The following is a 17,003-nucleotide window of genomic DNA, read 5'->3' as shown; positions in this document are numbered from 1 at the left end:
AAATCCTACTCAGTATTCAGAGATCAGAATTCGTCCCAGTCCAAAACCTTGTGACTCACTATAAAATTGTAACCTCTACTGGTCACCTCTCCCATGTTCTCATATATTTAGAGCAATTTTGGATAAACAAATGACACAGAGAAATGTTTTTGGGAGGAAGACAATCTTATCGAGAACGTAGTTTTTCTGGTTGGATAAGTTTAGGCATCAACGACCCAAAAGGTACTGTGCTAAAGTTAGAAACATACATAGAAGCCTGAAAAACAACAATCAACAACCTTTAATCACACTTGACAACGATCATAGAAGTTACATCAGTTTCTATAGAGACCAAAGCAGCGGCGCAAAGGTGAGAAAAAGGAGGTAAGGAGGCAGATAAAACCGCTACAGTCAGAGAGCTGTCAGAGTTCAGCAGCTCCTTCTTCAGTGATGATGGAGGAAAATGAACTCTGCTTTCCACAGCTCAACACCTCCTGCAGGAAGCCAAAGCGTCCTCACTATGAGACCATGTTGATTTACGTTCTGCTGTCCTGTATTTCTGTGCTGACTGTGATTCTCAACATGCTCGTCATTGTCTCCATCTCACACTTCAGGTCGCAACATGTTCCATGTTACAGAAAGGAAACAGCTGTGTTGGATGTACAACGATTCTATGGTTTTATTTTCTTTGATAGTTGATGAAGCCCACACTTGATGATAAATGTTTCTGTTGTTCCTCCACAGGCAGCTCCACACTCCCACCAACCTCCTCCTCCTCTCTCTGGCTGTATCAGACTTATTTGTGGGTCTCCTCATGTTCTTTCAGATTATGCTCATCAATGGCTGCTGGTACCTCGGCGATATCCTGTGTGTCATGTATCAGTATCTGGCATATACTATTACTGCAGCCTCGACAGGAACCATGGTGATCATATCTATTGATCGCTATGTGGCTATTTGTTACCCTCTGCATTACTCCTCCAAAATTACACAGAAAAGAGTGAAGGTCTGTGTCTGTGTGTGTTGGATCTACTCTGCGATAGTTCAGTGTCTTATTCTGAAGGATAACCTGAAACAACCAGGCAGGTATAACTCCTGCTATGGAGAGTGTATCATTGTGGTTAACTACATCGTTGGATATATTGATATGACCTTTTCCTTCATCGTTCCCATTGCAGTAATTGTTGTTCTGTATTTCAGAATATTTGTGGTGGCTGTGTCTCAGGCTCGGGCCATGCGCTCTCACATTACAGCCGCCACTCTCCAGCGTTCAGTTAAGAAATCTGAGCTTAAAGCAGCCAGAACTCTCGGGGTTGTTGTGCTTGTGTTTCTGCTTTGTTTGTGCCCATATTTTTGCATTGCTATCACAGGCCAAGATCACTTGCTTAATGTTTCCTCTGCAACATTTGTAATATTCTTAATTTATTTAAACTCCTGTCTAAACCCTATCATATATACCTTTGTTTACTCCTGGTTTAGAAAATCCATTAAGCTCATTGTGACACTTCAGATGCAGCAGCCTGACTCCTGTGACATCAACATGATGTAGAGACACTGTATGCATAAGTGCATGAATGACAGATGGAAGTCTCTGGGTAAAGTGAAAAAAGGAACAGAGCTCTTTGTATAAACAACTTGATATGCTGGTCACATTTTTCTCCATTGTTTACAACAATATTCTGTGTGACTTTCTGAACATTTAATAATCAGGCCAGCCACACATTCCTTCTCTGTGTTCTCTGTTTGTTTCTGAACTCTTTGCTTTAATTTGACATGGCTCATATCCAGATTAAAAGAAGAGTGTCGGAATTCAAATAAATAAAGTCTGTAACCAGTGGTAGAAAGTGTTTACACATGAAATAATGTGTGGTTGTCTACTTGCAACTTTCAGAGAATGTCTTAGATCTCCTTCAGCAGTTTTTAACATGATCGATTCCACTAATCAGCTTCATTTTTACCGCTGAATTGAGCAGAATCTGGAATATTTTTTCATAAATGTATGTCAGAATTTCTTATGTTTCAATGCAGATATTTTAGTACATTATCAGACATTGAGATTTAAGAGTGGGTTTTAATCAAACCAAGTAAAGATAATAACAAAATCTCACAAACACTATGAAATGAAATGGCATAACTTGTATTTCAAAATATCACTTCTTCTGCATTTTTAACTTGTTCTGCATTTTGACCAAATTTATGCATTTTTACCCACTTTTAGATAGATTAGATTAGATTTAACTTTATTGTCAAAGAGCAAGTACAGGTACAAGCCAATGAAATGCAGTTAGCATCCAACCAGAAGTGCAAAGGTGGGCTTTTGTATATACAGAATAAATAATACGTACATAATATACACAGAATATATACAGACTAAATATATATATACTATGTAAATAAGTAACTGGAGATTAATAAATTAAATAATTAAGTATAAATAGTGCATAGACAGTGCAAAACAGAGTAAAAGTGCAAATGGCTTTGGAGTGCAAGATGGTGCTATTGGGTGGGAGGAGAAGAGTGGGTTGTTGGAGTAGGATGGCGGGCTGGAGTAGGGTGGATCTTCAATACATAGTGAACTTTTATGAACTATGAATATTTGTTCTCAAAATAAATCAGTTGTTTTAGCAAGGGCTACAATTGAAACCAGCTTCCCATGCAGAATCTGACCACAGCTCATCATAAATACTACAGTGAAACAATGACAGCAGCAGAATCAAACCAAGGTTTTCCAGCTGACTGAGGCCTGTGGCTCAGGCAGAACAGGTGTGACGCCTGGAAAGTGACAAATGTCACAACATAAGCACTTTCAGTGTTATCAGACTGAGAACACGCTCAGATTGGTTGTTTTACACTGTTTGCACATTATCACTGCACATTAAGAGCACCGGACCTGACAGGAATGCATATGAGATGAATTACAAACATAACTGTTGTACTCCAGAGGGGAATAACATCTTCTTTCAGTCCGGGTCTGTAGGAAAGGCAAGCTGCAAATCAATGAGCTGCAAATGATTGTTGGACTGAATTTAAACTGGTCCAGGGCAACAATGGGAAAGAATAATGCTTTGAAACATAATCTGACAAATTTTCAGCATGGAGTCGAGAAACAAAGCTTTAATTTTGTTTAGCCATTGACCCCGGGGTGGCAACTCTTAAAAAAGAATGAAAGCTTCCTGGCATGCAGCTCCTCCAGTTGATGATTTTTTTGACCACAGTTCTTAGAAGCTGCATCACTATGGAAGCCGTGAACACGGTCTGTTCAGATCCCATGTCTCCAACCTCCCCTGGTGAGTCTCCCGAAGGGGTGTGTTGAAGATCTTCCCAACAGGGGCTTCCACCAGACCTTACCAGGTTTTACAAGGGCTGCCCGGCAGTTCTCCCCCAACCCCATTGGATCCAGCTCAACAACAGGAAGACCTTTGGGCTAAGATGGCTTGGTACCAAGTACTTTTATGACCCAACTTATGCTTGAACAGTATTTGTAATGAAAAATGGATTGAGTAGCACAAACGTCCAAAAACAAAGCCCCGGTCAGGCTCATATCATGGAGGCTGTCCCTCCCAATCCCGCCCCTTTAGGTCACTCTGTCATTGCCCACATGGCTATTGAAGTCTCTCAGGAGAACAGATGAATCCTCAGCTGGCACCCCCTCCAGGACATTACCAGAAAAACCAAGAAAGTTGGCTTCTGAACTGCTGTTTGATCTGTAAGCACACACCACAGTCAGAGACCTCCTCCTGCAACTCTTGGCCGCAGGAACCCTTTTATTCACCAGGGAGAACTCCTTATGACCCTCTTATGAGTATCCCACCTGGGCTACTCTGAAGTGAGTAGCCCAGGTGAGAGTCCAGCCCCTCTCCAAGAGTTTGTTTCCAGAGCCCAAGCTCTGCATGAAGGTGATCCTATTTAAATCTAGTAGATACCTGCAGGATATGCCCGGCAGCTGCAGAGCAAAGAGTGACGTGGTGAAAATAGCGAGAAAGTAAACAATCCTGAGTACTTCACAAAACCGCACTTGAAGAAAAACAAACTATGTACTGTAATTTTATATATTAGTTTTTGTCTCAAGGCTTAGGAAGTTGTCGTGGCCACAATTTCACAAAAGAATGGAAAGCCCAGCCATGATCTGATTTTGAGCCATGTGGAGGAGAGAAGGCAGTGTGATCAGAAAACTTTACAATAAAGCTGCCATCTTAAGAAGTCCTGCAGCCGTCTGTATACACTTTACAAAGCAAAAAACAAAGCAAGAGCCTTAAAAGCCAGTTTTGTCAAAAATGACCAAAAACTAAAACACAGGACTCTTCTAAATCAACCAAGTTCTAGTAACCTTCAGAACATACAAAAAAAAAACAAAGTCACAACAGCACAAGCTAATAAAGCAACACCAAGCAAAGAGGCAAGCTGTCCTCACAAAGGAACCACAGCCACGCCTTCTGGTAGGAAGAGGAGGTTTAAATAGGGAGGCCTCTTCAGTGATTGGTCAGAGCAGGAGTAGGCCTCAACCAGGAGTTGAGCTGCATCCAGTTCCCTCAGTGGAGGCAGCAGTCAGGAACCTACATACAAACCTACAAAAATAAACATACAAGGCCACTGGCCGTAAATTTCACAAAAGTATGGAAAGCCCAGCCATGATCTGATTTTGAGCCATGAGGAGGAGAGAAGGCAGTGTGATCAAAAAACTTTACAATAAAGCTGCCACCTTAAGAAGTCCTGCCGCCGTCTGTATACACTTTACAAAGCAGAGCCTTGTGAAGAACCAGTGGTTGAACTGATAACGTGCCACATGAGGCTATTCATGAGACCTTTCTCTACCACAATGCCCGTGATGTAAGCATAATCATTAATGTTTATGTTACCCCTCCCTACAACAGTTGAAATAATTGAAAATATCCAAACCCTTCATTATATACATGTACTTACAAACAGAGCATTTCTCAAGTCTACCCTCAGCCTTCTTGTTCTGAACCGACTCTGCTCATGGAGGCTGTAATGACAGAACAAACAACCCACTAGTATTCGGGTCGGTCAGCTCACCTGATCCCAACCCTTGTTTTTCAAGGGCCCGATCAAGGTTAGAAGGTTCAGACTAACACTTAGCGAGTTGCCAAGTTTTTAAACACGACACTCTTCAACGAGTCTCCGCGTGGGACTGGTGAGAAATCCAAGTTCGTGGGTAATAGGACATTCTCGTGGCCTTGGTTCCAGTTCATGGATGCAGTTTAGCCATTACCATGTAGACTGTGTCAGCACCAGGCACAATTGCTAATCCCTGTTTATGGTCCTGAAGTGACCCAGAGCAACCACCAGAGTTTCTGCCTTACCAGCTAGCCATAAGGATAATAAAACAACCAGTGCTGGGCCACTGCCATGCCGCCCACCTTCCATCACCGGTGTCCCCGACCTCCCAGAGCCAGGTCTGTTACCCAGGCTCTTCTGTGTTCCTGTTCGGTTGACCGGGGGTGTTGCCAGCATCTTGACCTCTGTGCTGTGCACTACTTCAGTTTGTATGACACACATTGGCACAGAGTTTTTGCAATTGCCTTCAGTCTGTGTTTGGGGAGATTTGGGCAAAAGTTAGCTATTACGATAGCTAAGTTGAAAGAAATATATGGTTTGTACATTATCAAAAACAAGAATGCAACTTCATTAATCTTGATAGTTCCTGATTACAAAACAGACGCAACATCAGTTTCCATAGAAACAAAAACAACAGCACAGAGATGAGGAGGGTGGAGGAGGAAAAGAAGATAATAAAACACCATCAGTCAGAGAGCTGTTGGAGTTCAGCAGCTCCGTCCTCCGGTGATGATGGAGGAAACTGAACTCTGCTTTCCACAACTCTTCAACACCTCCTGCAGGAGGTTACAGCGTCCTCACATTGAGGTCATGTTGTCTTACATTATACTGTCCTCCATCTCTGTGCTCACTGCTGTTCTCAACCTGCTGGTTATCATCTCCATCTCACACTTCAGGTTTAAAATCATTGAGCACATTCTAGATCAGTTCATATGACCCATAGAAAGTGTGACGAAAACATCTTTTTGCACATTTGTCTTCTCTTCTTGTATTTCAGGTTATAGTCTCTGCTCCTCTGTGAATGATTTCTGATGAAGCAGAAATGCAATAAAATGTGTTTCTGTTGTTCCTCCACAGGCAGCTCCACACTCCCACCAACCTCCTCCTCCTCTCTCTGGCTGTATCAGACTTCTTTGTGGGTCTCCTCATGTTCTTTCAGATAATGCTCATAAACGGCTGCTGGTTGCTTGGTGACACCGCATGTGTCATGTATCAATATCTGGGATATATTATTACCACAGCCTCAGTGGGAACCTTGGTGATCATATCTATTGATCGCTATGTGGCTATTTGTTACCCTCTGCATTACTCCGCCCAAATCACACAGAAAAGAGTGAAGATGTGTGTCTGTGTGTGTTGGATGTCTTCAGTGATAGTTCAGAGTCTGTTTGTGACGAATGCTCTGGAACAACCAGGCAGGTATAACTCCTGCATCGGGCAATGCATAACATTTGTTAGTTATATTGCTGGTTTGGCAGATACTATTGTTTCCTTCATTGTTCCCATTACTGTAATTGTAGTTCTGTATATCAGAGTATTTGTGGTGGCTGTGTCTCAGGCTCGGGCCATGCGCTCTCATATCACCGCCACCAGTCTCAAACATTCAGTAACTGCTAAGAGATCTGAGCTGAAAGCAGCCAGGGCTCTCGGTGTTGTTGTGGCTGTATTCATTATATGTTTTTGTCCTTATAATTGTGTTTCTCTTACAGATCAGGGAGATTTGCTCAATACTTCAGCTGGTAACTTCATTTTATGTTTGTTCTTCTTTAACTCCTGCCTAAACCCTATGATCTATGCTTTTTTTTACCCCTGGTTCAGGAAATCAATCAAGCTCATTGTTACACTTCAGATACTGAAGCCTGACTCCTGCAGCACCAACCTGCTGTAGTGGATGATCATGCTCTCAACTGCTTTGGCAAATAAAGTAATGAATGGAAAAATCTGGTTGACAAATGAGTCTTTGTGTATCTTATATATAGTCTCGATTTATATTTTATATTTTACCTGGTCCATGTTTTTTTTTCAGGGGTAAAGACATACATGTCACAAAAGCCTGTAAAATGATGCCTGCTCTGATAATGAAGAGATGGAGCTGCAATCATCTATCTATCCCAATAACCACCTGGAAGGTATCTGTATCAGATCACTGTCTGGGTTATAAGTGAAAGTAATTGGAAAAACAATAAGTTTTCTGTGGACTTTTAAATGAACAATTACCTCTAACTCTTTGCATTTCCCAGCTGATCAGGTCTGACACTCCAAATCTGGTTAAAGAGGCCATGATCTGTCAAATTACCTTTGGTATGATAAAGAATATGTTTATTCCCCTGTAGAATTATATATCCCTATTGTGGTACACTATTAAAGCATTTGTGCTTGATTCATGGTTAAAAAACTGTGTTTATTTCTCTGTTTGATTTGAAAATTGATCATGATGAAACCCCCTGCCCCATCCGACGATGAGACCGTTGAAATGGGGAGTCAAACGTAAGGCACTAGCCGTCGCACGTCATCCGCAGCCCTCGTCTCCTATGATAATCAGCACCATGACAACTCCAAAACAGGTAAACAACCCATAACAGGAAGTGTGGAAACATATATATTAACGCACATGTACACAAGCATACATACACATCAATACACATGCATAAACATAAGGAACCGGAGGAGACAGAGTCAGGGAGAGGGTGTCGGACCGGACTTTATCCCCCCACTCTATTTCAACTGTCTCATCGTCGGATGGCGCAGGGGGGGGGGGGGGGGGGGGGGGGGTCATCGTGATAAATTGTTATCCTCAAACCTTATTTGTGTGAATGATTATCTGAGCTAGACAGAGAAGAAAGTCAAATATATAAGGAGAAATATCCACTGAACAAAATGCAATAAAAAAAATCCGGACTGAATCATGGACTTTTGAAGACATCTTCAGGGAAGCCATTAGAAGATTAGAAGATTCTGGTTCTGGACTGATTAGATGTGTGGGAACTGTAAAGAGAGCTTTCCTGTACTACAAAACATCCGAATCCTCTTAAAAGCCATGTGACATCACACAGAGTAACAGAATGGGGGCAAGTGTGGAGCTCGGTATCTTGTCTAAAACAGAATATGAAATGACAAATTTAAGGGATTAGGTCAAGGACCTTCAAAGGCTGCAGGTCTGATGACACAACGACAAAAGTTGACGACAAAAGTTGACGACAAAGTTGATCATCGACATTTGGCTTAAGATGGGCTGGTACCAGGTACACTTATGAACCACCTTCTGCTCAAACATTGTGTTTGGAATGGACCCTCCATGGCTACCACAGAAGTCCAAACATGGGACACCAGTCGGATTCAGATCAGAGAGGCATACGCACAAACAGTCAGAACTTCCTTCCTACGACTTGCAGCTGAAGTGAGGCGGCCCTGTCGCTCCCCAGGGAAAACTTCAACACAGAGGCGCTCAGCCAGGGGCTTGTGAGTATCCCCACATCCGCCCAACGTCTCTCTCCATGGGCAGCTCCAGAGAATAACAGTTCAATATTCAATTCAATTCATTTTTATTTATATGGCGCCAAATACAACAAATGTCATCTCAAGGCATTTAGATAATAAAGTCCAATTCAAGCCAATTGGAATTCAATTAATTGTAATAATAATTATTCATAAAATAATCCAATTCGTTCATATAGAGCCAATTCAAAAACAGTTTCCTAGCTAAGGACACCAACACTGAAACTTGTCTTCAGTCCAATCTCCCGTCCTGAGCGTGCCTGAGGCGACTGTGGAGAGGAACGACTCCCTTTGAACAGGAAGAAACCTCTGGCAGAACCAGAACCAGGAAGGGTGGCCATCCGCTTCCACCAGCTGGGGTTTGAGAAGACAGAAAAGAGGGGACAACAAACACTGTAACACCATTCAAAGGATGCCTGTTGGAACAGGGAAATACAAGTTAATGACCACAATGATGTCACATGTACATAATGTCATTTGAGAAATTAAACAGGGAAAATAGATAAAGTGAGGAAAGGTGTGACAGATGAGGCCCCCCAGCAGGCTGGGCCTATAGCAGCTTAACTATGGGATGTTTCAGGATCACCTGAGCCATCCCTAACTATAAGCTTTATCAAAAAGGAAAGTTTTAAGCCTGGTCTTAAAAGTGGATAGGGTGTCTGCTTCCCGGACATTTACTGGCAGCTTATTCCACAAGAGAGGGGCCTGATAACTGAAGGCTCTGCCTCCCAAACTGGCAGCTGGTTCCTCAGAGAGAGGCCTGATAACCGAAGGCTCTGCCTCCCAAACTGGCAGCTGGTCCCACAGAGAGGGGCCTGATAACCGAAGGCTCTGCCTCCCAAACTGGCAGCTGGTTCCACAGAGAGGGGCCTGATAACTGAAGGCTCTGCCTCCCAAACTGGCAGCTGGTTCCACAGAGAGGGGCCTGATAACTGAAGGCTCTGCCTCCCTAACTGGCAGCTGGTTCCACAGAGAGGGGCCTGATAACTGAAGGCTCTGCCTCCCAAACTGGCAGCTGGTTCCACAGAGAGGGGCCTGATAACTGAAGGCTCTGCCTCCCAAACTGGCAGCTGGTTCCACAGAGAGGGGCCTGATAACCGAAGGCTCTGCCTCCCAAACTGGCAGCTGGTTCCACAGAGAGGGGCCTGATAACTGAAGGCTCTGCCTCCCAAACTGGCAGCTGGTTCCACAGAGAGGGGCCTGATAACTGAAGGCTCTGCCTCCCAAACTGGCAGCTGGTTCCACAGAGAGGGGCCTGATAACTGAAGGAACTGCCTCCCATTCTACTTTTAGAAACTCTGGGAACCTTAAGTAAACCTGCAGTTTGGGAACGAAGTGCTCTGTTAGGAAAATATCAGTGCAACCCCTCTCCAGGAGTTTGGCTCCACAGCCCACGCTGTGTGTGGAGGTGAACCCAACTACAGCTACTTGGTACCGCTCCACCTCACACACCAACTCAGGCACCTTCCCCACCAGCGAAGTGACATTGCACATCCCTAAAGCCAGTTTGCACACAGTTTGCATCCAACATCAAATTTTTCCATGCGAGCAGTGGGTTAGGGTGGGGGTGGCTTTCTAACTCTTCTGTGGGCTGAGCCCAACCAAGCCCCAGGAGCCAAGGTTCAGCCACGAGACTTTTTCCCGGTTTTCATTTTCCGGGCAAACTTACTGTTTTTGTCTGGTGCTGCTCCATCCAGGTCTTTGAATCCCCCGGGACCAATTTGCGATGGGAGACACTACCAGGGGCTAACGCCTCCAACAACAAAGCTCTCAGGATCATGGGGATACTGAAACCCCTCCACCACGTTAGGGTGGTGATAATACAGAGGAGTTAATAGATTATAATATGAATAAAACATGCCTCAATGGTTCTCATATTTTTGGCATTTTGGACCTGCAAATAAAAACTGAACCAAATAATATTTTGTCCTTTTTTTTGCTGATCACGTGTTACTTGTGCCGCAAAAGCTTTCAATTTTAAAATGCTGGTGGTGGATAATACACACATGGGCAGGCACTGCCTGGAGAATTTGATCATGAAAGGAAATCCTAAACTGTGCTGGTGAGTGAAACGGGTGTAAGAAAAAGTAATGCAAGCAAGAGTTTGAGACCACTGGATAAAACAAGTTCCTTCAACACGAAAATACTATAAAATTCACATACATTTTTCTTTTTAAGCTTTGGGTGATGATACAGCATTTTTAACACAACAGATAAGCCAGAAATTATGTAAAGCCATGACATGAAACCTTTAAACTGTGTCCCCTGTAGTGTCCTCTGGGAGGTGCTTGGTAAAAAGTCTGGTTCAAATTAATTTCCCATGGGTGTTTTACTCTGTCAGCAGGCACGTCACCAGACACTTTTTACCGGGGCACGGGCCCCTGTAAACATGCGTTGTGCCCCTGTAAAAATTCCCACATACATCCTTCAGACTACGCTACGACTGATGTGCCAAGGAAGAATAACACGGCACGATTTTCCCTATTTCAACCACGTAACCTCCTTTAAAGCTGCGCAGGTCTACCAAAGAGTGAAGTGTGGAGGTTGTATTCGCAGGCGTTTGGTGCGTCTGTGCATGTTCAGCGAATGGACCGTGTGTGATGCGTAGCTCGCAAAATCAGAGTTGGAAGGCAAGATACTGCGGCCCGCACATCATATTCATCAGCGGATGGTAGCCCACACATTGGGCCAATCGAAGCGTAGTAGTTATGGACATAAGGCAATTCTTACAGAGGAGAGTCAGGGGCAGAGAATCAACAAGGAGAACTGAGAATGAAGTGGAGGGAAGTGAGAGATTTGTTTTCTGTTGTGTTGACGCCCACGCCTACGTATAGGCCACTGTTCCTTCACAAATACACAACGTTTGCATTTAGGCTCAAACAGCGTCTGGTTCCATGGCAGATGAAAAACGGGAGACAATATCCTATAATAGCCTATTTACTAAACTACCATGGGCATTATAAGTGAAGAAGGAACTGAAAAGCTAAATGGCAGAATTAAAAAGTGTTTTTATTTGCTTGGATAGCCTGCAGCTCTGTTAAACCTGTTGAGGTTCTTGCAGATTTGAATAAATGTTCTTATACATCCAGTACAGGCTCATTTTCTGTATACAGTACGGCATTGTTGGTGGTGAGGTTCTGGCTGGGGGCCCGGGCCCCCGTACAGCTGTATGCCCAGCAACGTCCCTGTCTGTCAGAGCTTCTCTTTGCTTTTCGATTGGGAACACGATAGTCTGCAACATGCTTGTTATGGGAGGGTAAGCTGCATCATTGGAACTAATGCAAAAGTTAGTCTGGAGCCTTATATGTATTTGCTCATTCACAAGTCACGAAAACAAGTCCCAGTGCTGCCTTTTTAATGTCAGAACAGCATGAAAAGAAGGTTTTAAAATTATAAAAATACACTCCCATTGAGACCCGCAAAGCCTCTCAATTAACATGGAATGCTAAGCTGGCAATTATCAAATAGCTGCATGAAGTCAGCCGCTCGATCCGTTAATAACTGTCTACAGTGTCTTTGACAGCTGTGGATCCCTCCAGACAATCTGAAGTCACTCGTGTTTGTTTTCACTGCAGCTGATGTAAACTGGTTGTTATAGAAAAGTGGATTTGTAGTTGGGTTGAAAAGAAAGTACACCCTCTAAAGTAATGGCCCAGTAAGAAATCATTTGGTTCTTACCAGGTGTTAAAGGGAGGTAAATCCAACCTCAGATGAACAACAGTCATCATTTTTTGAACAAGGAGGAATGATGCTTGTAAGTCCTCATGTGCCCGTGAGATTAATGGAGAACGTACCAAAAAAAATATGTGGGACACATTTCTGTTTTCAGTTTAATGCAAATTAAAAATGTTCAAATCCCACAATAAACCATTGTAGACCCATCTCATTATAGTAGTTTGACAACAAACATTAAAGAAGTTTAGCCTCAAATGTTTTCATGCAGTCAGTAATACCTTTTTTAATCCCGTTGTGGGGTAGGGGGTAGGTTGAGGCCTCTCCCAGTTCATGGGGTGAGAGGCAGGGTAAACCCTGGGCAGGTACTTCACAGGGCCAACACAGAGACAAATCGGACAGCCTCTTATGTGTTTGACAATGTACAAATATCTCCAACGGACTCGAATGCGTCTCAGTGTTTGTTATTAAGATGCTCCACTCAATTTACACTATATTGGTGTACCTTGACACTCGAAAAAGTCTCAATTCAGTGTAAGTAATTTTCATTTATATCGCGCTGATCACAGATGAAATCACAAAGTTCTTTACAATAACAAATAAGAACAGATAAACAACCCCATAAAAACAGAGCATAAAATAATAGCAAGGTAAAACAAGTAGAATATCTATAAAAGGATAACATCACATTTGCTGGCTTAACCATAAGCATCCATCCATCCATCATCTTCCGCTGGTCCGGGGATCGGGTTGCGGGGGCAGCAGCTTGAGCAAAGAGACCCAGACGTCCCTGTCCCCGGCCACTTCCTCCAGCTCTTCTGGGGGGACCCCGAGGCGTTCCCAGGCCAGCCGAGAGACATAGTCTCTCCAACGTGTCCTGGGTCTTCCCCGGGGCCTCCTCCCAGTGGGACGGGCCCGGAACACCTCACCGGGGAGGCGTCCAGGAGGCATCCTAACCAGATGCCCGAGCCACCTCATCTGACTCCTCTGGATGCGGAGGAGCAGCGGTTCTACTCCGAGCCCCTCCCGGATGACCGAGCTTCTCACCCTATCTCTAAGGGAGAGCCCAGACACCCTGCGGAGGAAACTCATTTCGGCCGCTTGTATTCGCGATCTCGTTCTTTCGGTCACTACCCACAGCTCGTGACCATAGGTGAGGGTAGGAACATAGACTGACCGGTAAATCGAGAGCCTCGCCTTCTGGCTCAGCTCCTTCTTCACCACGACGGGCCGCTGCAGACGCCGCACCGATCCGCCTGTCAACCTCCTGTTCCATTCGTCCCTCACTCGTGAACAAGACCCCGAGATACTTGAACTCCTCCACTTGGGGAAGGATCTCATTCCCAACCCGGAGAGAGCATTCCACCCTTTTCTGGCTGAGGACCATGGTCTCAGATTTGGAGGCGCTGATTCTCATCCCAGCCGCTTCACACTCGGCTGCAAACCGCTCCAGTGAGAGCTGAAGGTCACGGCCCGACGACGCTAACAGAACCGCATCATCTGCAAAAAGCAGAGACCCGATTCTGAGGTCGCCAAACCGGACCCCCTCAACGCCCTGGCTGCGCCTAGAAATTCTGTCCATAAAAAATTATGAACAGAATCGGTGACAAAGGGCAGCCCTGACGGAGTCCAACCCTCACAGGAAATACATCCAACTTACTGCCGGCAATGCGGACCAAACTCTGACACCGGTCATACAGACCATAAGCAGTTTTAAACAAATGCATCTTCAACTGAGACTAGTGTGATATCAGTAACTGTTCTCTTTACTCTACGGTGACATCACAGGAGCCAGGCTTCAGTACCTGAAGTGTAACAATTAGTTTAACAGATTTCCTAAACCAGGGGTAGAAGAGGGTGTAGATCAGAGGGTTTAGAGTAGAATTAAAATAGAACAGAAGAAATGTCACAGAAGCAGCACTGACCCCAGCATCCTGGGCTGCAAGTAAAACACAGAAATATGGGCATGTACAAATGAGAAATACAACTACAACAACAGCAAGAGTCCGTGCTGCTTTCATTTCAGATCTTTTAACACTGACTGATCCCTGAAATGTGACAGCTGCAATATGAGAGCGCATGGCCCGAGCCTGATACACAACCACCACAAACACCCTCAGATACAGAGTTATGATGACAGTGACAGGGCCAATAAAGGAAAACCAAACATCAAACAATCCTGCAATGTAGTCAAGAAAGACCACACACTCTCCTGAGCAGGAGTTATACCTGCCTGGTTGTTCAAGGTTGCTCATCAGCAGCAGGCTATGGAAAAGAGTAGAACACATCCAACACAGTGAAATGCACATCTTTGCTCTTTCTGTTGTGACATTGCTGGGGTAATGTAAAGGGTAAAAAATAGCCACATAACGGTCAACTGATATGAGCACCATGGTTCCTATTGATGCAGAGGTGATAACGTAGTCCAAAACCATGTACAGGGCACACATGAGGTCCCCGAGATACCAGCAGCCATCTATGAGCATAATTTGAAAGGAAATGAGGAGGCCCACCATGCAGTCTGCGACAGCCAGAGAGAGGAGGAGGAGGTTGGTGGGGGTGTGAAGTTTCCTACAGAAATTAGAAAGTAATGTACTTAACGATTATTAGCTCTAACATTTGTAATCTAAGCAGGTAAAATCATGACAGAAACACAGAAACATCACTGTAAACCCTCCTCTTTCTAAAATGATAAAAATTGATTACTTGAAGTGTGAGATGGAGATGATGACCAGCAGGTTAAGAGTCACGGTGAGCACAGAGATGGAGGACAGTGTGATGGAAATAATGATGGAAACTGAGTGAGGACGTCTGCTCTTCCTGCAGGAGGAGTTGAGGAGTTCTGGAAAGCAGAACTCGGATTCTTCAGTTTGCATCTTTAGAAGGAGGAGATGAAAAGCTGTGGATCTCCAACAGCTCTCTATCTGAAACTCTTTGTAGCACAACTGATTTATTCCTCTTCATTCCTCCCATCGCCTGGAGTGATGGCGGACCCGTTACGTCAGCATGTCCCTGAAGACTTATCACCAAATGACTTTTATTCCTGTTGCATGAGCAGATGTAAAATCTTCATTTACTTACTTTTTGTCAGGTTACTGTCTCCCTTGAATAGTTTTTTTTTTCTTTTTATCTCTGCCAGTAGACCAGGGGGGGTCAAATTCATTTAAGATAAACACACAAAACTCAGTGAATAATTCCCTATACTCCCTATAATATAGATCAGTAAGTGTTTTCTTGCCATGTCAAGTCTTTTGTTTATTTTGTTCCACAGTCTAGTTTCGTCATCTGGCTCAGCCGCGCCTTGTTTTGACTTGTTTTTTTTTTTTTAAATTAACCAAGTGTGGTCTTACCTTTTGAAGTCAGCCTCCGTGTCCTGACAACCCCAGACCTGACAGAAGGAAATCACGAACCATGGACGTGGCGGACTCCGACCGGTTATGGGATTTGTTCGAAGACTTCTGGCGCTGCTTAGAGCGGGACAGCACCTCGTGGCAAAAACTACAGGTGACTAACGATCTCCTGGACTATCTTTTAGAGAAGCGGGATCTCCAGAAATGGACTGATAACCTGGCAAGCATCTTGAGTCATGCAAGGAGTGTACAGCGTGATTTGTTTGTGGACATTTTTGGCATGGTGCCAGAAAAATAACCGCGCAGTACAGATCCTAGTGAGAAAGTAAACAATGATCTGATCCTGAGTACTTCACAAAACCGCACTTGAAGAAAAACAAACTATGTACTATAATTTAATTTATTTGTTTTTGTCTCAGGCTTAGGAAGTTGTCATAGCCACAATTTCACAAAAGTATGGAAAGCCCAGCCATGATCTGATTTTGAGCCATGAGGAGGAGAGAAGGCAGTGTGATCAGAAAACTTTACAATAAAGCTGCCATCTTAAGAAGTCCTGCAGCCGTCTGTATACACTTTACAAAGCAGAGCCTTGTGAAGAACCAGTGGTTGAACTGATAACGTGCCACATGAGGCTATTCATGAGACCTTTCTCTACCTCTCAGCTGATCAGGTCTGATACACCAAATCTGGTTAAAGAGGCCTTCATGATCTGTCAAATTACCTTTGGTATGATAAAGAATATGTTTATTCCCCTGTAGAATTATATATCTCTATTGTGGTACACCAGTAAAGCATTTGTGCTTGATTCATGGTTAAAAAAAAACTGTGTTTATTTCTCTGTTTGATTTGAAAATCACGATGAAACCCCCTGCCCCATCCGACGATGAGATGTTGAAATGGGGAGTCAAACGTAAGGCACTGGCCGTCGCACATCATCCGCAGCCCTCGTCTCCTATGATAATCAGCACCATGACAACTCCAAAACAGGTAAACAACCCATAACAGGAAGTGTGGAAACATATATATTAACGCACATGTACACATCAATACATATGCATAAACATAAGGAACCGGAGGAGTCATGGAGAGAGTGTCAGACCGGACTTTATCCCACTCCCCCGCCTGACAGGGCTGAGGACTCTGCCTCCCCCACTCCCTCCAATAGGAGAGAAAGTGAGAGAGAAAAGACGGTGTGAGCATGAAAAGTGGTGTGAAGGAGACCTGTAACAAAAGGTTTTTGAATTGAGAGTGAATTTGGGGGTAAACATCATCAGTAATAGACCTTGGGATCATCGAGTGTTTCGGCCTTTACCACTAGACAGCCTCACCCAAGGAAGGCCCCGCCGAGAGTGATCAGGTCTCGGGTGTGTTCCATAGCCTATCAGAGTGTGTGAGGAGAGAAAGGAGCAAATGAGCTGTCAGAGTTGCAAA

The 17,003-nt window shown here is 44.1% G+C and overlaps 3 protein-coding genes across 3 annotated transcripts; 2 read left to right on the top strand and 1 right to left on the bottom strand.

The window, feature by feature from the left end:
• The first annotated feature begins 429 nt into the window (after window positions 1–429).
• LOC142396271 (trace amine-associated receptor 13c-like) lies at window positions 430–1,528 on the top strand. The gene is made up of 2 exons (XM_075478826.1): window positions 430–593; window positions 724–1,528. Exons 1-2 carry the CDS (start codon window positions 430–432, stop codon window positions 1,526–1,528), a joined length of 969 nt encoding a protein of 322 aa, XP_075334941.1.
• Window positions 1,529–5,787: 4,259 nt separating this feature from the next.
• On the top strand, window positions 5,788–6,943 carry LOC142396270 (trace amine-associated receptor 13c-like). Its single transcript, XM_075478825.1, has 2 exons — window positions 5,788–5,951; window positions 6,133–6,943. Exons 1-2 carry the CDS (start codon window positions 5,788–5,790, stop codon window positions 6,941–6,943), a joined length of 975 nt encoding a protein of 324 aa, XP_075334940.1.
• Window positions 6,944–13,988: 7,045 nt separating this feature from the next.
• On the bottom strand, window positions 13,989–15,098 carry LOC142396060 (trace amine-associated receptor 13c-like). Its single transcript, XM_075478600.1, has 2 exons — window positions 14,929–15,098; window positions 13,989–14,793 (listed from the first exon to the last, which is right to left on the bottom strand). Exons 1-2 carry the CDS (start codon window positions 15,096–15,098, stop codon window positions 13,989–13,991), a joined length of 975 nt encoding a protein of 324 aa, XP_075334715.1.
• Window positions 15,099–17,003: the final 1,905 nt, after the last annotated feature.

The sequence above is a fragment of the Odontesthes bonariensis genome, chromosome 12 (assembly GCF_027942865.1).
Source record: "Odontesthes bonariensis isolate fOdoBon6 chromosome 12, fOdoBon6.hap1, whole genome shotgun sequence".
In the NCBI taxonomy this organism is placed as follows: domain Eukaryota; kingdom Metazoa; phylum Chordata; class Actinopteri; order Atheriniformes; family Atherinopsidae; genus Odontesthes; species Odontesthes bonariensis.
Note: the sequence above shows the minus strand (reverse complement) of the source record. Positions and strands in the feature narration are given on the sequence as shown.